The sequence below is a fragment of the Anomaloglossus baeobatrachus genome, chromosome 4 (genome assembly GCF_048569485.1).
Source record: "Anomaloglossus baeobatrachus isolate aAnoBae1 chromosome 4, aAnoBae1.hap1, whole genome shotgun sequence".
Taxonomy (NCBI): domain Eukaryota; kingdom Metazoa; phylum Chordata; class Amphibia; order Anura; family Aromobatidae; genus Anomaloglossus; species Anomaloglossus baeobatrachus.
The window spans coordinates 681,205,271-681,227,420 of NC_134356.1; the positions used below are offsets into that span (position 1 = coordinate 681,205,271).

Genomic DNA, 22,150 nt, shown 5'->3' on the forward strand with positions numbered 1-22,150 from the left:
GGGACCCGTTTGGGGAGTATGTCATGGCTGTGCAGTGCAGGGCGGTGCGCGGCCGCATGGCACTGTTGTACTCACTATGACAGATACACCAGAGTCTCTGGTAAACCAAAAGGATGGTGGTCGGTGCCCGCAGCCGGCTGCGTCTTGTCCACCACCCGGTTCGGTGGTCCCCGCCTTTCTCCTGCACCTCTTTTGTAGTTTCTGACTGCTGGTGCTTCAGGGACGGAAGTCCACTCCCCAGCGTGTATGTGTCAGAGGAGTCCATTTGCCCGCAGGCACTGGCCTGTGGGATCTCTCTGCCTGTGCGGTGGCTTTCTATCCCCCTCGGTGGGCTATTGCCGTCTTTCGGGTTTTGGAACGGGAAAGGACCTAAGTTACAGACCCCAATCAGTGAATTCGACGTGGTCCAGTGGCTTCTGGACCTCGTTCTGGGTCTGAGTACCCCTCTGGTGCTCCGGTTTCCAGTCGGCTCCCCGGTTTGGTACCGGCGGGCCACACTACCCTGTCCCGGTCCCTTACGGTTCCACCAGCCGTCTTCCTGTCTCCTGCAGGCAGCAACCATCGTCTGCCTCCTGGCCACAGGATATCCGTGCTATGACCCAGATCCCTGACAAACGTTTTACTCCTCACAACTCCACTCTCCTTTCCTCTCCTTCACTCCACTCTGCTCTACTCTGCTCTACTCTGTTTTTCCCGCCTCCGGCTCTCCGAACTCCTTGGTGGGCATGGACAACCGCCTGGCTCTGCCCCCGGGTGTGAACGTCAAGTCTGAGAGGGGTGACTCAGGGTTTTTAGGTTGGCTGCTGTTACCTTTTTAGGGGACGGGTGTAATGCAAGGGCCTACCTGTGACTACCTGGCTAGTCCAGGGCGTCACATGAGCATAATATGTGTGTGTGCGCGTGTTTATGTGTGTTTGTGCGTGCTTGTGTGTGTTTGTGTGGACTGCAAGTGCGGGTTAGAGCGCGGTGGATGTATGGAACTGGAAGTATGTGCGGTGAGTATTTTGCACGTACAGCAAAGCTTTCTCCTAAACCGAGTTACAAATTTACAGCAAGCTTTGCTCGTTCAGAAAAATACTCGCTTACTGGGTTACTCGTTAAGTGAGGTTCCACTGTATATACCAAAACCATTACTCCCTCATCAACAATGTTAGGTATACAATGGATCTCAGTATGTGAAAATGTCAGTCCATGCAGCAATCAAGACAATAAATGCCATATATTACGGTGCCAGTGCCAGAACAAAAATTTGTACCTCCCTTAACAAACTGGGGTCCCAAAGAGAACACACTCTTGACACGTTTGTGTCGCGGGCGGGGAGGAGGGTGTCAGCACTGCGCTCACCCCCCTGCTCGGGTCCAGCTGCTGCCGCTGCTCAGTGGTGGCTCGAGCTGTGGGCCGGATCCCGGGGGTTCTCGAGCGGCGCTCCTCGCCCGTGAGTGAAAGGGGGTTGTTGGGTGTGGGGATTGTTTATTGTCCGTGACGCCACCCACGGTTGTGGTGATTTGTTAGCACCACCGCTGCTCGGTGTGGGGATCCCGGGAGTGATGGTGGGGGAGCAGCTAGTTGATGTATCGCCCCTCCGTGGGTAGGGGTTGGTGATCCCGGGGCCCGGTGATGAGATGGGAGATGCAGGGCCTGGTGGGCGCAGGGACGCGGGGGCAGCGCTGTGCCTTGCGGCACTGTGGTACTCACTCAGCCTGAGACGGTGACACAGTTCTCGGTAAACCACACGGCTGGAAAAACGGTTCCCACGGACGGCTGCACTTGCTTTCCCCAGACTTCGCTTCGCTTCACCACTTTCACTTCCTTAGCTCATCTTAGCTGTTTACTCCTTCACCTCCCTAGCTTAACTCCTGGTTTTTTTCCCGCCTCCAGAGCTGTGAACTCCTCGGTGGGCGGAGCCAACCGCCTGGCCCACCCCCTGGTGTGAACATCAGCCTCTGGAGGAAGGCAACAAGGATTTTAGTTTAGCTTTGATGTTCCTAACTGGGGATGTAGGGTGTGTTGGTGCAATGACCTGTGACCCCTGGCTTGCCCAGGGCGTCACATTTGCCCTTCTCTTAAGGTTCATCAGGAGGTCACATGTTGTGGGTAATACCCTAAGGCCATGTGCCCACGGGAGCTTGCTTCTGCGGATTTTGCCGCGGAAAACCTGCGGCTTCATCTGGATTTTCCAGATAAATCCGCAGGTTTTACCATGTACAGACACTCCCCATGTTATCCTATGGGACATGTGGAGTGTCTGTGTCCACGCTGCAGAATATGCGACTGCGGAATATGTTGCGGATATCCTGCAGCCGCACATAACTGCATGTCAGTTATTCCTGCAGATTTACCTGCGGATGATCCCATACTTACCTGCTTTGATAGCAGACACCCGGTCACTTTCCCTCGGTGTACAGGAGGCTGGAGCGCGGTGGATCCATGAGCAGGAAGGAGGAGGTGGGCGGGGCCTGCACGAGCTCCGGTCATGTGACAGCCAGAGGTAGTTCAGGCCCGCCCACCTTCTCCTGCACAGTGCAGAGACGCTGACAGACACCGGAGAGAAGTGCTGTGTGATAGAGGCAAGTATGAACTCCCCCGTTCACTGCAGCACTTGTTCTGCATTGAGGATGCAGTGCCGAAGCCATGGTACTGTATCTTCAATGCAGAATGCCCGCAGCATATCCGCAGGACATTCCACAAATAAACCGCAGCATTGAAACAGACAAAGTTGTGCTGCGGTTTTCTGGGAGCTCCTGCGGAATGTCCTGCGGATATAATCACAGCACACTGTCCCCCGTGGGCACATAGCCTTAAGATAAGTGGATGTCATATTAGTTCTTTACTCACCGGTTAATATACTAAGAGGGAGGGTCAGTAGCAAGGAAAACCAGATGACAAGTCACGGTTATCTCCATAGTGTAACCTGTCTCCAGTTCTTTATTACGCATGTCCACAGGGCATAATCCCCCCTGGCACGCATATTGGTTAACATCAGTGCCGTGACGTGAGGTTCCTTTGTACCCACAATTAGGCTGTGCCACCTCAGATGTGTCATCCCCACTGAAGGAATTCAATTTTTAACAATACAATTTCAATACAATATCATGACTACAGATAAATGAATCTCCTGAAATTAAGATTTGACAGTTCCATTGAATTTTACAGCAAATCAATTCATGGAAACTCAAGAGTATTCCAAAGCCTCTAATTGCGCTTAAAACTATAACAATATTCTCTTTTCATCACACACGATCAATATAATTTCTTGAGTGTTTTATGTCTTTACCTCTCTATTGCTATACTTAAGCTTTTAGCTGAAACATCTTATCACTATCCAGACTCATCATAAAATGGCTGCTGCATTCCCTGCTTATGCTTTTATACAGGCTATGATAGTTTCTCCTGATTGGCTGTGATATAACAAGTAATGTAATAAATGCAAAGCATTACGGGCAAACCCATGTGTGATCTCTCACTGATGCAATATAGTTTTCTTAAACTGGTCATTTATTACCTCACATCTTAGGATAAGTTGATGATGTAAAAAAATGGAAAGAATGACACATCTATATATATTACCAGTAAGTATTTTCACTTGACATACAGTGACAAGCAAAAGAGTAACAATGTTTTGCCATTTTGACTTTCACGCTCCATATCTCACCATCCACTGTAGCTTTAAGCGTGAGATGACCTTCATTTTATAGACAATCATCTTTGCTGTCTCATACATAAATGTGACTTGCAGCTATTTAGCATATAATTAGTTATGCAGATTCTTGTCATGTTACCAAATTGTAACTGCTTTGCTACAATTGTATGAATTTTTTCCTGTATAACGCAAATTTCTGACACATGGCGCTTTGCTCTAGGCTCAACAAGTGTCATGGTGGCATCAGACACTGTTCAGACCACAGACTCTGACGCTCCTCTCTATACTTTCTCTGGTGCTTCTGGGTTGCACAGGAAGGCTCGGGTGTCGACCAGCTGTGTGTTCATTAGTGATCGGTTTAGCAGAAGTTAATTTCTGCTAATCTTCTGGTTACCTCTTGGATCACATGTTGTGGGAGACCTTTCACAGTCACTCCCCTCCTTTAAGATGGAGGAGCCTGTCCTCCCATGTCAACTATAGCTTTAGCTTTAGTCCTGATGGTGATTTTATTGCTTTGTGGGGTTCTCTTTTTTTTCCTTCCCTGCTCTTATTTAACTCCTTATCACTTGTTGTCTAATAGCTCTATGTCAACGTGCTGTGTGATTGAGTTTTGGTTTTCCCTGTTTGTCCTTATCTGTAGGTTCTGCCACTCCTGTCCTCCCCTTGGGTGAGGGAGAGCAGGGGTATTAGATCAGGGCTATTCAGGAGAAGAGTAAGGAAGGTGATGTAATAATATGGGCATCATCAATAGGCAAAGCCATACAAGAAAACCAATTAGAAGTGCACAGCCATAGTTTATACGGCAGATTTATCAGGAATAGGGGGGTGCACCTGTCAAGCAAAGCCAACCATATCAATCACAAAAAAAGCGCTTGACCAAGGTCACTCACTCCAGATTTAGAGTAATATAATACGATTTTTATTTGTGTATCAAAAAGTTTAAAAACACACATACAAAATACAACACAGTGCAGACATATTAAAAAACACCAAGGACAATGGTAATGAGACCCAATACAGAATAAATCCTCTCAAAAATATATTGCACCAGAATCACCATAGATAGTTCAAAATGTATAACAATACAGATAATGAATCAGAGATATAACCATCTTATAAATAGGTATACGTTGAGACAGACATTCTATCTTTCAAGCAGCATTGTGACCAAATAGTCAGAGCAGCAACTGCAATGCCTCATAGGCAGAAAATCCCTATCATGGTTTTCAGATAGGGAATCCCTATCATGGTGATTCCCTATCTGAAAATAGAGGTGGAGAACCTGGCCCAACGCGTGTCGCTATGTTAGCTTCATCAGGGGCAGTGGGTGTCACCTTTTGATACACAAATAAAAATCGTATTATATTACTCTAAATCTGGAGTGAGTGCCCTTGGTCAAGCGCTTTTCTTGTGATTGATACAATAGGCAAAGCCAGACACTCTGTATCACACGTACCTGTGTGACTGGTGCCATGTGCAAACCTCATCTGTGTGCATGTTTAATACGAGGGTTGCTGATAAGTTTTTGGCTTTGTGATCTTTTTTTGTTTCTATGGTAATAAATGTTACATCACATGAAAGCCTTATGTGTGTAATATATGTTTCCAAAATGTTGTGTTTGTTGCTTATGGCAACAGTGTTCTATTCACGCGGGAAAACAGAATGGTGGCGTATAATGCAATATTCACAGCAATTGAGAGCAGAGGAGGGATAAAATTCTTGTTTCTGCAAGGAAAGTCTGTGAAGGATATTCATAGTGATATGTCGCAGGCATTGGTGGATCAATGCCCTTCATATTCCACAGTTAAGAACTGGGTTGCCAAATTTAAAACGGGCCACTTCAGGACCAATGATGCGGAATGTCCTGGACAACCGAGAGCAGTTGTTGTTCCGGAGATCGTCGATGCTGTGCACAACCACATACTGGAGAATCCACAAATTTCAGCTAAAGCAATAGAAGACATCATGGGGATTTCCCGTGAACGTGTTTGTGTCATTATCCATGAACATTTGGACATGATGAAGCGATCTTCAAAGTGGGTCCTCAACAGATCAGAGAAGCATGTGAGTGAGAACTTCCCGGTCCATTTGTCAGCGTTTCGGACTAATAAGAACTTCCGGGATCGACTGGTCACTATGGATGAGACCTGGATTTATTTTTATGACCCTGACAATAAGGAGCAGTCAAAAGACTGGAGGCACAGTGGTTCTCCTCATCCAAAGAAGTTCAGGGTGAAAGAATCAGCCACTAAGGTGATGGCGTCTGTGTTCTGGGACATGGAGGGTGTGCTGCTAGTGGACTTTCTTCAAAAGGTTTCCACCATCAATATAAGGTATTGCATTGAACATTTGGACCAATTGAAGGCAGCTCTGAAGGCCAAAATGCACGGCAAGCTGTCCAAAGGATTTTTCCTAGCTGCTTTAGTTTCCCTCCTTATCACATGTTGTCTGATTACGTTGTATGATTATGTTGTGTGATAGAGTTTTGGTTTCCCCTGTTTGTCTATCACTGTTGGTGTTTAAACGCTCCTGTCCGGGCCACCTCCCCTTGGGTCAGGAGGGAAGGGATACTAGATCAGGGCTGGTCAGGAGCAGGGGTAGGAGGCCCGTACATTGTCACTATTATACATATCTCGAGGAGTACGGACAGCTAGTCCCTGCTTAGCCTGAGGGCCAGTTTAGGATCCCTGCTCCCCTGTTCTCCCCTGCCACCCTGTGATATTTACAACCTGTTCTCACATCCCTTAATAGTTGTCAAGGCCGGGCGGTCGGGCAGACCCAGGAGGTGGATCCACTGGACCGAACTCGAAGATGGTGGTAGGGAGTCCGGCAGCTGAAGCACTGATGGGCAGCAGAACAGTCCGTGCAAGTGAAGGCAGCGGAGGAGTCCCTGGGACCACGGAGTCACAGATGGTAGTCCTGGTGACGTAGCTCAGGTTCGGAAGCCGAGATGATATCAGGCGGGGTCCGGAACCTCAGGAGCGAGATGACGGGTCACCGCAGGGATCCGAGATGGTACGGACTGTCAGATGGCAGACGGACAGTGTGCGGGGTTCAGGATACGGCTGACTGGATGGCGAGGCAGGTACGGCTCTACAAAGAGAGATAGGTGAGTACAGGCACATAAACACCAGGAGACCTGACTCCTAGTTCAGGGAACACGAAGATCAGGCCCCGCCCCCTTGGACAATAACCCCCTTTATACCCAGTACCTGTTCAACCTCATTTCCTGTTAATGGACGCTGGCCCTTTAAGAAAGGGTCAGTGACCGCGCGCGCGCCCTAACGCGCATGCGCGCCGCCCGGGTGCCAGAAGCCAGGGAAGGAGGCTGAGAGGAGGACGCAGGAGAGCCGGCCAGGTCCTGGGAAGCCGTCGGGCGCCGGGATCGGGGACCAGGGGGCCTGGGACGGACGGAATCCGGGGGCTGAGGAGCGGGCAGCGTGGCAGGTGAGCCGGGGAGCGGGGGTGAGGACCCGGGGAGCGTGACAGTACCCCCCCCCCCACGCCCCCCACCCCGCAACCGGGACATGAAGGCACGGATAAGAGGAGTGCCCACGTTCTCCCTGGGCTCCCAAGACCTATCCTCAGGACCATACCCTTCCCAGTCCACCAGGAAGAACTGCCGACCTCGTACGGTCTTCATGGCCACGATATCCCTTACCGCATAGATGTCGTCATCGGCAATAGGTGGAGGGGCCGGACTGGCAGCATCGGAGAAGGGACCAAGGATAACCGGCTTGAGCAGGGAGACGTGGAATGAGTTGGGTATCCTCATCGTGGCCGGGAGCTGTAGCTTGTAGGAAACCTCATTGATCTTGCTGAGGACTTTAAACGGCCCAATGTAGCGAGGACCCAGCTTGTATGATGGTATCTTCAGGCGGACGTACTGGGAAGCAAGCCAGACGAGGTCTCCAGGAGAGAAACACGGAGGGTCCAGACGTCTCTTGTCGGCGTGTCTTTTCATCCGCAGGGAAGCACGCCCAAGGGACGATTTGACAGAGTCCCAAATGTTTGCAAAGTCACGGGCTACTGTATCTGCAGCAGGGACATCCGAAGAGGGGGATACAGGCAATGGGATGGAAGGCTGAAGCCCGTAAACAACATGGAAGGGAGAGCTGGAGGACGACTCACTGAAGTGGTGGTTGTGGGAGAATTCAGCCCAAGGTAGAAGGGCGGACCAGTCGTCATGATGGGCATTGACGTAGTGACGTAAGAAAGAGGTCAAGATTTGATTGACCCTCTCTACCTGGCCATTAGACTGAGGATGGTATGCAGATGAAAAGTCCAGAGTCACTCCCAGATGGTTACAGAGAGCCCTCCAGAAGCGGGAAGTGAACTGAGTTCCTCTGTCTGATACGATGTGCAATGGAAAGCCATGCAAGCGGAAGATGTGTTGTATATAGGCGTCCGCGAGTTCCTGAGCAGAGGGCAGTCCAGCCATAGGGACGAAATGGGCCATTTTAGAGAACCGATCCACCACGACCCATATGACTGTGTGTCCGGATGACAATGGCAAGTCCGTAATAAAGTCCATAGCTATGTGTTGCCACGGAACTGAGGGTATCGGTAGAGGCAGAAGACGGCCATAGGGCAGGTGTTTGGGCGTCTTGTTCCTGGCACAAGAGGAGCAGGCAGAGACAAAGGCGGCGACGTCAGTGCGAAGGGATGGCCACCAGTAATGGCGTACAATCGCACCCCATGTTCTCTTCTGGCCTGCATGGCCGGCTGTTTTTGAGGCATGACCCCAGTGTAACACTTTTAGCCTGTCGGTCTCCGAGACATAGGTCTTCCCGGGTGGTATTTGGGCCAGAGTGACGGGAGCCACCGGAACAATCTTGCTAGGAGGGATGATAGGTTGGGTAGTCTCTTCCTCCTGCTCCATGGGCATGAGGGACCTAGACAAGGCATCGGCGCGTACATTCTTGTCCGCGGGTCGGAAGTGGAGCTGGAAGTCAAACCTGGCAAAGAATAAGGACCACCTGGCTTGCCGTGGGTTCAGTCGCTGAGCGGACCGCAGGTATTCCAGGTTCTTGTGGTCCGTGTAGATGGTCACGGGGTACACTGCTCCTTCCAGGAGGTAACGCCACTCCTCCAGAGCTAGTTTGACCGCCAATAATTCTCGGTCACCGATGGTGTAATTCCGTTCAGGTGCTGAGAAGCTCTTAGAAAAGAAACCGCAAGTCACCATCTTCCCGGAGGAGGATTTTTGCATGAGCACTGCTCCGGCTCCTGAGGAGGAGGCATCCACCTCCAAGGTGAACTGGCGGTTTAACTCCGGTCGGTGGAGTACAGGAGAGGAGGCGAAAGCTCGCTTCAAAGAGCAAAACGCGGCGTTGGCCGCAGGTGACCAGTCCTTTGGTTTAGCCTCCTTTTTGGTCAAAGCGGAGAGAGGAGCAGTCAGGGCGGAGAAGTGCGGGATAAACTGGCGGTAGTAGTTGGCGAATCCCAGGAACCGTTGGATTGCCTTCAGTCCAGAAGGAGGAGGCCAGTTGAGTATGGAGGAGACCTTCTTTGGATCCATCTGCAACCCAGTACCCGAGATGATGTATCCCAGGAAAGGAAGAGAAGACTGCTCAAAGACGCACTTCTCATATTTGGCGTAGAGACGATTCTCTCTCAGTCTTTGTAGAACCAGCTTTACGTTCTCTCTGTGGGTCTGGAGGTCCGGAGAGAAGACAAGGATGTCATCCAGATAAACTACTACACAGAGGTAGAGGAGGTCCCGGAAAATGTCGTTCACCAGTTCTTGGAATACGGCAGGAGCGTTACACAGACCGAAGGGCATCACGCAGTACTCGTAGTGCCCGTCGCGAGTATTAAATGCGGTCTTCCATTCGTCCCCAGAGCGGATACGAACTAGGTTGTAGGCACCCCGAAGATCCAGTTTGGTGAACACACGGGCTCCTCTAAGCCGGTCGAACAATTCGGGGATGAGCGGTAGGGGGTACTTGTTTTTTATGGTGATCTGATTCAAGCCCCGGTAGTCAATGCATGGGCGAAGGTCACCCTCTTTCTTCTTAACGAAGAAGAAGCCTGCTCCCGCAGGAGAGGAGGATCTCCGGATGAATCCCTTTGCCAGGCTTTCCGTGATGTATGTGGACATGGCCCTGGTTTCAGCTGGAGACAACGGATATATCCGTCCTCGAGGTGGTGTTGTTCCTGGGAGCAGGTCGATGGCGCAATCGTAGGGACGGTGTGGCGGAAGTACCTCAGACTCCTTCTTGTCAAAAACGTCCGCGAAGGACCAATAGGCCGAGGGCAGTTCCGGTAGGTTCTCTGGAGCCGGGGGACGTCGGATTGGTTGTAGGGACTTTAGACATCTCTCATGACAAGCAGAGCCCCAACGAGTGATCTCGCCAGTACCCCAGCTGACTGATGGTTCGTGTGTCCGCAACCAAGGAAGTCCCAGCAGGATTTGATGGGACATGTGTGGAAGGACGTAGAGAGCGATGTTCTCGGTGTGCAGAGCACCTATACGCAATTCCACCGGCTTGGTGATCCAGGAGATGGTATCAGAGAGGGGTCTCCCATCCACCGAGGCAATCACTAGGGGCTTCTCGAGTGGAGTAACAGGCAGCTGGTACTTGTCCACCGTGGCCTGCTGGATAAAATTGCCTGCTGCTCCGGAGTCGAGGTATGCCTCAGCCGTGAAGCGCGTCTCTCTCGATACAGCTCTTTGGAGCGTTCCTGGAAACGAATGTCCACTCGAGTGGCTAGGGCAATCAGGGCATCTAGGGTGGAGGGCACGTCACGACCCGCCAACTCATCCTTGATGCGACTCGAGAGTCCTTCCCAGAAGGCGGCTGTCAGGGCCTCATTATTCCACCCGAGTTCAGAAGCCAAAGTACGGAAACGGATGGCATATTGGCCCACCGTCAGTGTTCCTTGACGTAGGCGGAGGAGGGATGAAGCAGACGCAGAGGCGCGTCCCGGCTCGTCGAAGGTGCTGCGAAAGGCCTGCAGGAAGTCTTGAAGGTTCTTGGTCATGGGGTCCTCCTTCTCCCACAAGGGGTTCATCCACGCCAGCGCCTCGCCCTCCAGATGAGACATTATAAAGGCGACCTTGGCTTGGTCAGAGGCGAACAGATGTGGCAGCTGCGTGAAATGAAGGGAACACTGGTTTATGAAGCCCCTGCAGGTCTTGGGATCTCCAGCATAACGAGGTGGTGACGCCAAACGGAGACGGGAAGCATCTGAAGAGGCTGCCACTGGTGCGGGAGCCATGGCTTGCCTAGCTGGGGACCTGGGTGCCGCAGGCGTCATTGATGCTTGTAACGTGTACAGGCGGGTGTCCACGGAGGTCATAAATTGCAACATGCGGGTCTGGACTTCATGCTGACGTTGGAGTTCCTCTTGCAAGGCCGCTAGTGCTGCAGCGGGATCCATGGCCTGATCTTACTGTCACGGCCGGGCGGTCGGGCAGACCCAGGAGGTGGATCCACTGGACCGAACTCGAAGATGGTGGTAGGGAGTCCGGCAGCTGAAGCACTGATGGGCAGCAGAACAGTCCGTGCAAGTGAAGGCAGCGGAGGAGTCCCTGGGACCACGGAGTCACAGATGGTAGTCCTGGTGACGTAGCTCAGGTTCGGAAGCCGAGATGATATCAGGCGGGGTCCGGAACCTCAGGAGCGAGATGACGGGTCACCGCAGGGATCCGAGATGGTACGGACTGTCAGATGGCAGACGGACAGTGTGCGGGGTTCAGGATACGGCTGACTGGATGGCGAGGCAGGTACGGCTCTACAAAGAGAGATAGGTGAGTACAGGCACATAAACACCAGGAGACCTGACTCCTAGTTCAGGGAACACGAAGATCAGGCCCCGCCCCCTTGGACAATAACCCCCTTTATACCCAGTACCTGTTCAACCTCATTTCCTGTTAATGGACGCTGGCCCTTTAAGAAAGGGTCAGTGACCGCGCGCCCTAACGCGCATGCGCGCCGCCCGGGTGCCAGAAGCCAGGGAAGGAGGCTGAGAGGAGGACGCAGGAGAGCCGGCCAGGTCCTGGGAAGCCGTCGGGCGCCGGGATCGGGGACCAGGGGGCCTGGGACGGACGGAATCCGGGGGCTGAGGAGCGGGCAGCGTGGCAGGTGAGCCGGGGAGCGGGGGTGAGGACCCGGGGAGCGTGACAATAGTGCAGTGTTTTATTTAGTTGGTTCCCAATTGAAAGGTCACTGGTTTAAATCGAGAAGCCACCATGAAGTCGATTTCAGAAGAAAAGACAAACAGCATCATTCAGCTCATCGATAATAATCTCTCAGCCAAGGAAATTATCAACCTACATCATGTGAGGCCATGACAGTTGGAAATATGTGAAATGAAGTCCATCCATCCATCCATTCAAAGGCCAAGGCGTGGACGTCCAGGCAAAATATCAGAGTCGACAAGCCTATCAGTTCTGGAGTGACAAACCCAGCAATGGTGGTGGCTTGTATGCTTCATAATAGTGAGATCATAGACATCCATGCAAGCACCATGTGATGCACATTACACAAGTTGGGAATGGTGGACTGAAAAAAGGTGAAGACGCTTCAGCTTCATTGTCATAAGAAGTGTTAGCTTTGAACTTGCAAAGAAGTATGAAAAGTGGACAGTAGAAGATTAGAAAAGGGTGATTTGGAGAAATGAGATGAAAATCAGTAGACTAGGCTCTGATGGGTGCAGATAGGTCTGGAAGAAGCAGGAAAAAGGATCAAGAAGTTAAAGGAGCTATCAAGTTCAGTGGAGGAAGCCTGATTATATGTTTTTTTTCATAGCCTAAGGCATTGGACACTTGACCAGGAGCAATGGTGGTATGTATGCTACGCTCTATGTGGGGATCCTACAAGGCAAGTTACTTTGTATACTCAAGTATTATGGTATGAAAAAGACAACATAGTGTTCCAGCAGGACAACGACCTAAAGCATCAAGATTGGCGAAGAAATGGTTCAATGACAATTTACAACATTTTGAACATGTAGAAAAGACCTGGGATCAGATTTCAGATGATACATGTTGAATCTGATCTAGAACATGCCCAAAAGGATTCAGGCACTGCTGAAAGCCAAAGGTGGATTTATAACATACTACCAAAATAATAAGAATTAAAGTTTAGATTTTTAAGAGCAAATCAGTAACAATGCAGTGACATGACAAGAATCTGCATAACTAACCATACGCTAAATAGCTGCAAGTCACATTTTTGAATGAAATAGTCAAGATGATTGTCTATAAAATGAAGGTTGTCTCACACTCAAAGCTGTAGTGTATGGTGAGATATGGTGTCTGAAAGTGAAAAGTGTTACCCTTTTGCTTGTCACTGTATATTAGATAAGGTAATAGTCTAGAAAGCAGACATTTTGTGAAATAAGACTTTACGTAGACCCTGTTTTTTCACTTTTATCAACCCCTCTCAAAATCAAGTGACTTACCATGGAGGCAACAAAGGATCAGGATGGAAAATCTCATTGTAGATGGGGATTGATGATCTGTTGATCAGTAATCATCCGGATTCTTTGTCTATCTGAATCATTATTTGTTATTTTTTGCTAATATATTTTTGCGAAGAAAGAGGAAGAGAACAGAGGAGGAAGTCAGAGGTATGCCTCGCGGTGGTTCCTTTATTGGATGTACGAGAATTAAAGAGGAAGAGCTTTGTTTTCTTAGAAAAAAAGAAAAGGGGAAGAGAGGATCAAAGTGTATTATCATTTCTAAAATAGATCAGATGTGGTGAATGAAGAGGAATGATCCGTGTGGCCAGATAATGTAAGGTGAATAAGAAAAATAAGACAGGAGCGCAGTGAGGAGTACGAGCGATATTGCAAACTAAAAAAAACTTTTATCCACTGCTCATCTTTAAGGGTTATATTTATAGGTTTGTGTTTATTTTTTGTATATTTATAGGTGTGTGTTAATTTTTGGATAAGGGGAAATTTTTTTTTATATCGTATTATTTATAAATAATTTTTTAAGGTTTTCTAGAATGTTGTTTTCATTGAAAAGGTTTTTGTACTGTTTACATATACATCTTTCAAATTTATGCATATAATAAGGTCCAGGTTTTGTAGGGTTAACCATCTAATTAGGAATGGCACACCCATTAGACTGTTTAGAATTTTATTTATATGTGTTAACGTCTTATATCACCTGAGGAAGACAACATACTGGTTGTCGAAACGCGTTGTGGCTCATAATGGACCGTTAATAAAAGGTTGGCTAATTTTTTAAAAATCCTTTGGTTTATTCTTCCTTTTTAGTGTTCCATCAGACCGGCTTTTTTGTTTCCTTAGATAATGTAAGGTAGAGCACACATCATATAAAGGAGACCGCACTCCCCTTCTTCTGGTACTAACCGGAATGACCTGAACACATTGCCATGGGGGTGGAATAATATCTTGAAAGAAATCAAAAAATTCTGAAAAAGGCAACAGCACCCGAGTCTTTGAAATATCGATAAAGTGTGGATTTATTACAAACAAATAGTGTGCGACATTTCGGCTCTGCAATGAGGCTTTTTCAAGAGGCTTACAAAGTGCCATATACAGATACAGTGCTGCTCGACATTATTGGCATCTCTTCATTTTTTTCGTAGACTTTACAAAATCTTTAGAAATAAATGGAAATACACCAAAGTTCTATCCTCTGGATTTTTTTAGTTAGTGGCCAAAGTAATACAGCAATAAAACATTGTTAGCTTGCATGTTGCAATTTCAAAGAAGAAATAGAATAAACACCAAGTGCAGCAATAAAGGCCGTCCTGATTAATACTTGGTTGCACACCCTTTGGCATTAACAGCCTCCACACGTTTCTTGTAGCCATATTTAAGCTTCTTGCACTTCTCAGCTGGTATTCTCTCATTCTTCCCTTCCAGTTTGATCAAGCTCTTGAATGTTTGCAGATTTCTTTTTCAGAATGGTAGATTTCAGCTCACCTCAAATATTTTCAATGAGATTGAGGTCAGGACTCATTGCTGGCCATTTTAAAACAGTCCATTTTTTTATTTTTCAACCATTTCTGTATACTTTTGGATTTGTGCTTTGGGTCATTGTCTTGCTTGAAGACTCATGATCTTCGACTCAAACCAAGTTTTTTTTCACTGGGTAGGACATTTTTCTCTAAAATATCTTAATACTTCTCTGATTTCATGACTCCTGTGATACAGTCAAGTCCTCCAGTACCAGACGCGGCAAAGCAACCCCAAAGCATTATGAATCCTCCACCATGCTTAACTGTTGGTAAGGTGTTCTTTTCCACCGTCTGTAAACAAAATGTTGCTTTGCATTGCCAAAAAAGGTCTATTTTTGTTTCATCTGCCCATAGAACATTTTCCCAGAAGGATTGTAGTTTGTTAAGGTACTCCCGGTCAAAGATCAGTTGTTCCTTTTTATGTCTTTTTTCAGCAATGTTTTTTTTCCTTGGACTTCGCCCATAAAACTCTGCTTGGTTTAGTGTGTGGCGTATGGTACTTGTTGAAACCATGACCCTAGACTCTTCCAGATTGACCTTCAGGTCTTTGGATGTTTGACGTGGTGTTTTTCTACTATTCGCACCAAACTTCAAAAACAGCTCTTGTCAATTTCCTTTTCCCTCATGTCCAGGGATGTTCTTGATGGTTCCATGCTTGTAAAGCTTCTTAATAACATTGCACACTGTTGACCTTGGGATACCATTGTGTTTGGAGATGGCCTTATACCCTTTGGAAGTCTTGTGTTTGCTAATAATAGCAGTTCTATTTTGTCTTCACCATTGTAACAAAGGAACAGGGCCAACCAGGTGGCTTTATAAAACACTAAAGTCATCATTCATTGGCTAATTCATTGACAAATTATCACAGGTGATTCTCATTAATGATTTACCATAGACAAGTCAAAATTTGTTTCCATACTAATTTTATGTAAAGGTGCCAATGCCAGTGTGGCGCCCCTGACCTGGTCAGGCACCACTGAGTACTGCACCCATGCTGGGGGCAGTACAATAAAGGTAATCCAGAAGGCTGACCGAGGTGTGATTACACAGGCGCATAGTAATCAGGTCTCCCACATCTACCTTTGATAAGGACCCCTGGGGAATCCAGGAGGGGGCGTGGCCTCCATGTCCACTCAAGGGGTGTGGTAGAGAGCTTGGTTGCCAAGTTGCGTAGGCAGGCACAGTGGAAAGGGAGTAGTGAGCCAGTTAGTGAGTGCAGCTCAGGGAGAGCAGTCGCAGGAAGCAGACCCTGGAGCCTGTCACAATCTGACAGCACACGTGCAGTGGCTACCGATGGGGGAGATCGGTTACCTGGTAGTGTCGCCCGAAATCCAACCAAGGCTAGAAAGAGCAAAGGGGTGGCTGCGTATGGGGACTGCCAGGGAGGTACCAGGCCCGCACGGGTTTACAGGTTCCCAGAGCAGGGGCCCATTGAGTTGGCCTGCTCAACCTGTAGGTGGAGGGGGTACTTGATACCAGAGCACACAGGGGGGTACTCAAACCCTGAAACGAGGTCCAGAATCCACTGGACCGAGTTAATTCACTGATTGTGGTCTGGACTATAGGTCCTTTCCCACCCAAGTCCCGACTGAATACAACAGCCCACCGAGGGGTATAGAAAGCCACCGCAGAGGCAGAGAGATCTCACGGGCCAGCGTCTGTGGGCAAACGGGCTTACCCGACATACATACAGCCAGGGAGCGGACTCCCGTCGCTGAAGCGCAGGCAGTCTACACATACACTACACAGTGCAGGAGAAAGGCAAAGACCTCCGAAAGGGGTGGGGGACCAGACGCAGCGGCTGCGGGCACCGACCACCATCAACTTTGTTTACCAGAAACTTGTGTGTGTCAATAACAGTGAGTACAACAGTGCCATCTGGCCGCACACCGCCCTGCACCACCCAGCTCTCCCCAACGGCTCCCGGGGCCATCATCCCTGCCCACGGAGGGGTTAACATCTTGCTGCATAACCATCTCCCCTGGGTGCCCCGTAACTGCAGCGGTGGTGTCTACACCTTCACCACATCCCGTGGGTGGCATCACAAACTCAAACACGGCTCCGGCCGTACACCTACCTACCTACCTACTACCCCCCTACGTAGCGCCAGCATCCTTTCAGAGCGAAGTGACCCCGGGTCCGAAGGCACTTGAGCCACCAACCAACGAGCCCGGATCCGAGCGGCTCGGCTGCAGCCGAGCGCGGGGCGGTACATTTACTTCAAGATAGGACCATGCCTCATAGTTCACTTTCCATCACACTTCATGACGTCATGGACATGCAACATGCACTTACCTTTGAGCCTTGATTGAAAAAAAAAAGACCAGACAGCAGAGATTGCTGTTCACTGCTTAACATCCGTTCCTCAGTACCATTTTTTTCCATTGTGGTAGCCCATAATGTACAATGCACAGGGACTTTCGAGGCCTGACCATAGCCAGATGTCCTGCCGATAGTGAACAAGTCAGAGATATGATGGGAGAAAGAAGAGGCGCCTTTGAGAACTGGACCGGAGAGGTCAACAGTGAGTGTAATTCTTTGTTTGTTGATTTTTTATGTCTAAAGATACCCAAGAACATATTATGGGGCATTTAGTTCACATTAACTTAGTTGCAAAACATTTTTTTTTACCAAAATATCTGCACAATTTGGAAGTAGCGATCCTAAAAGTCACAAGTGGATTTTCGACAATCCTTTGCAATATGACTCAGGATATATAAGCCAGATCAGAATCCCAATTTGCAGACACGGTGTTTCGGGGTGCTTGCCCCTCGTCAGTGCAAAGTATGGGGGTGTCTGATCTGGCTCATGAGAAAGCTATGTGGGGACCACGGGGGAACACTATTCTCCTTAAGGAGACTTTGCAAGCCAGTCTGGCTGCCAGGTAAGGGGACTTATAGCTGCAATGCCCCTCTGGGAAATATTCAAATTGTCTCTCCAGTAAAGGAGACAAACTCTAGCACAGCGCCACCTATTGGAAGTAGCGATCCTAAAAGTCACAAGTGGATTTTCGACAATCCTTTGCAATATGACTCAGGATATATAAGCCAGATCAGAATCCCAATTTGCAGACACGGTGTTTCGGGGTGCTTGCCCCTCGTCAGTGCAAAGTATGGGGGTGTCTGATCTGGCTCATGAGAAAGCTATGTGGGGACCACGGGGGAACACTATTCTCCTTAAGGAGACTTTGCAAGCCAGTCTGGCTGCCAGGTAAGGGGACTTATAGCTGCAATGCCCCTCTGGGAAATATTCAAATTGTCTCTCCAGTAAAGGAGACAAACTCTAGCACAGCGCCACCTATTGGAAGTAGCGATCCTAAAAGTCACAAGTGGATTTTCGACAATCCTTTGCAATATGACTCAGGATATATAAGCCAGATCAGAATCCCAATTTGCAGACACGGTGTTTCGGGGTGCTTGCCCCTCGTCAGTGCAAAGTATGGGGGTGTCTGATCTGGCTCATGAGAAAGCTATGTGGGGACCACGGGGGAACACTATTCTCCTTAAGGAGACTTTGCAAGCCAGTCTGGCTGCCAGGTAAGGGGACTTATAGCTGCAATGCCCCTCTGGGAAATATTCAAATTGTCTCTCCAGTAAAGGAGACAAACTCTAGCACAGCGCCACCTATTGGAAGTAGCGATCCTAAAAGTCACAAGTGGATTTTCGACAATCCTTTGCAATATGACTCAGGATATATAAGCCAGATCAGAATCCCAATTTGCAGACACGGTGTTTCGGGGTGCTTGCCCCTCGTCAGTGCAAAGTATGGGGGTGTCTGATCTGGCTCATGAGAAAGCTATGTGGGGACCACGGGGGAACACTATTCTCCTTAAGGAGACTTTGCAAGCCAGTCTGGCTGCCAGGTAAGGGGACTTATAGCTGCAATGCCCCTCTGGGAAATATTCAAATTGTCTCTCCAGTAAAGGAGACAAACTCTAGCACAGCGCCACCTATTGGAAGTAGCGATCCTAAAAGTCACAAGTGGATTTTCGACAATCCTTTGCAATATGACTCAGGATATATAAGCCAGATCAGAATCCTAATTTGCAGACACGGTGTTTCGGGGTGCTTGCCCCTCGTCAGTGCAAAGTATGGGGGTGTCTGATCTGGCTCATGAGAAAGCTATGTGGGGACCACGGGGGAACACTATTCTCCTTAAGGAGACTTTGCAAGCCAGTCTGGCTGCCAGGTAAGGGGACTTATAGCTGCAATGCCCCTCTGGGAAATATTCAAATTGTCTCTCCAGTAAAGGAGACAAACTCTAGCACAGCGCCACCTATTGGAAGTAGCGATCCTAAAAGTCACAAGTGGATTTTCGACAATCCTTTGCAATATGACTCAGGATATATAAGCCAGATCAGAATCCCAATTTGCAGACACGGTGTTTCGGGGTGCTTGCCCCTCGTCAGTGCAAAGTATGGGGGTGTCTGATCTGGCTCATGAGAAAGCTATGTGGGGACCACGGGGGATCGCTACTTCCAATAGGTGGCGCTGTGCTAGAGTTTGTCTCCTTTACTGGAGAGACAATTTGAATATTTCCCAGAGGGGCATTGCAGCTATAAGTCCCCTTACCTGGCAGCCAGACTGGCTTGCAAAGTCTCCTTAAGGAGAATAGTGTTCCCCCGTGGTCCCCACATAGCTTTCTCATGAGCCAGATCAGACACCCCCATACTTTGCACTGACGAGGGGCAAGCACCCCGAAACACCGTGTCTGCAAATTGGGATTCTGATCTGGCTTATATATCCTGAGTCATATTGCAAAGGATTGTCGAAAATCCACTTGTGACTTTTAGGATCGCTACTTCCAATAGGTGGCGCTGTGCTAGAGTTTGTCTCCTTTACTGGAGAGACAATTTGAATATTTCCCAGAGGGGCATTGCAGCTATAAGTCCCCTTACCTGGCAGCCAGACTGGCTTGCAAAGTCTCCTTAAGGAGAATAGTGTTCCCCCGTGGTCCCCACATAGCTTTCTCATGAGCCAGATCAGACACCCCCATACTTTGCACTGACGAGGGGCAAGCACCCCGAAACACCGTGTCTGCAAATTGGGATTCTGATCTGGCTTATATATCCTGAGTCATATTGCAAAGGATTGTCGAAAATCCACTTGTGACTTTTAGGATCGCTACTTCCAATAGGTGGCGCTGTGCTAGAGTTTGTCTCCTTTACTGGAGAGACAATTTGAATATTTCCCAGAGGGGCATTGCAGCTATAAGTCCCCTTACCTGGCAGCCAGACTGGCTTGCAAAGTCTCCTTAAGGAGAATAGTGTTCCCCCGTGGTCCCCACATAGCTTTCTCATGAGCCAGATCAGACACCCCCATACTTTGCACTGACGAGGGGCAAGCACCCCGAAACACCGTGTCTGCAAATTGGGATTCTGATCTGGCTTATATATCCTGAGTCATATTGCAAAGGATTGTCGAAAATCCACTTGTGACTTTTAGGATCGCTACTTCCAATAGGTGGCGCTGTGCTAGAGTTTGTCTCCTTTACTGGAGAGACAATTTGAATATTTCCCAGAGGGGCATTGCAGCTATAAGTCCCCTTACCTGGCAGCCAGACTGGCTTGCAAAGTCTCCTTAAGGAGAATAGTGTTCCCCCGTGGTCCCCACATAGCTTTCTCATGAGCCAGATCAGACACCCCCATACTTTGCACTGACGAGGGGCAAGCACCCCGAAACACCGTGTCTGCAAATTGGGATTCTGATCTGGCTTATATATCCTGAGTCATATTGCAAAGGATTGTCGAAAATCCACTTGTGACTTTTAGGATCGCTACTTCCAATAGGTGGCGCTGTGCTAGAGTTTGTCTCCTTTACTGGAGAGACAATTTGAATATTTCCCAGAGGGGCATTGCAGCTATAAGTCCCCTTACCTGGCAGCCAGACTGGCTTGCAAAGTCTCCTTAAGGAGAATAGTGTTCCCCCGTGGTCCCCACATAGCTTTCTCATGAGCCAGATCAGACACCCCCATACTTTGCACTGACGAGGGGCAAGCACCCCGAAACACCGTGTCTGCAAATTGGGATTCTGATCTGGCTTATATATCCTGAGTCATATTGCAAAGGATTGTCGAAAATCCACTTGTGACTTTTAGGATCGCTACTTCCAATAGGTGGCGCTGTGCTAGAGTTTGTCTCCTTTACTGGAGAGACAATTTGAATATTTCCCAGAGGGGCATTGCAGCTATAAGTCCCCTTACCTGGCAGCCAGACTGGCTTGCAAAGTCTCCTTAAGGAGAATAGTGTTCCCCCGTGGTCCCCACATAGCTTTCTCATGAGCCAGATCAGACACCCCCATACTTTGCACTGACGAGGGGCAAGCACCCCGAAACACCGTGTCTGCAAATTGGGATTCTGATCTGGCTTATATATCCTGAGTCATATTGCAAAGGATTGTCGAAAATCCACTTGTGACTTTTAGGATCGCTACTTCCAATAGGTGGCGCTGTGCTAGAGTTTGTCTCCTTTACTGGAGAGACAATTTGCACAATTTGGAGAATTCAAATTTTGGCAGATTCACTTATCTCTACTGTATACACTGGACATCATTGAACTGTTAGTTGGGTGAAGAAGAATATTATCAGAATATTATCAGGTAAAGTAGTGTTGGTGGCCAATGAGCACTTGGCATTGTCTGTGGGCCAAGATAAGTAACAAATAAGAGAAAACTATTTAGATAAGCTATCAATAAAAAAGTAGTGGCCACACACTTAAGGCTAGGTGCGCATGTTGCATTTTTGTTGTGACCACAAAGATGCATGCTTTTGGCTCCAAAAAACACACCCTCGGCAAAAACGCTACATCTGAAGCTCACGGTGAGTGCCATAGAACATGACTGCCCACTGTGAGCTTCATGCAGCAACTGAAGTGAGCCGCGCAATCAGCAGTGAGGTCACTCAAGTGATTTGTGGCAAAAGGAGCTGTGGAAAGAGAAGGCGCAATAGGGTCTTACCCGGTATGACACAAGGGGGTGAATGCAAATTAAAGCACTCACCTGGTAGGGTTGTGCCAGTCACAACCCCTTAGCAAGCATATATGTAGCGTGGAAGTCAGCAGTCCCGCAACGAAGAGGTATATCAGGACAATGTACAGAGAATACTATAGCTATAGTATTCTCTGTTACATTGTCCTGAGGAAGAGGACGGATATGTCCTCGAAACGCGTAGACCTGTGAAAATAAAGGAAAGAAATTTAATAACATCATCTGGACTCCTGTGGTTTGGCGCGGTATTTAAACCTGCTTTACTCCTGCTATCTGATATACCTCAAGTGATTTGTGGTCACAGGTGGAGGATTCCAGCTGTGGCCCGCAGCTAACTTGAGTGACGTCAACACTGGTGGCATGGCTCACTTTAGTCACTGCATGGAGCTCATAGTGGGCAGTCATGTTCTATGATGCTCAATGTGAGCTTCAGATTTAGCAGTGGTGGAAGCATCGTAGGACCTCGTGTGGATTACATTGGACCTGCAGGGGTGTTTTTGGGGTTAATAAAGTGGTGAAAGAGGGTTTTTTTGTCTTTTATTTCAAATAAAGGATTTTTTTGGTGTTTATGTTTCTTTACT

General features: G+C 48.5%; 1 protein-coding gene across 1 annotated transcript in view; it reads right to left on the minus strand.

Annotated features, from left to right (window-relative positions):
• The window catches only part of LOC142302123 (uncharacterized), a 119,637-nt gene extending 106,465 nt beyond the window's left edge, over nucleotides 1-13,172 (minus strand). The window contains exon 1 of the mRNA XM_075343208.1: nucleotides 13,052-13,172. Coding sequence (XP_075199323.1) covers nucleotides 13,052-13,088 — 37 coding nt within the window. The 5' untranslated portion in view covers nucleotides 13,089-13,172. The remainder of the gene's footprint in view (nucleotides 1-13,051) is intronic.
• Between the last annotated feature and the right edge of the window lie 8,978 nt (nucleotides 13,173-22,150).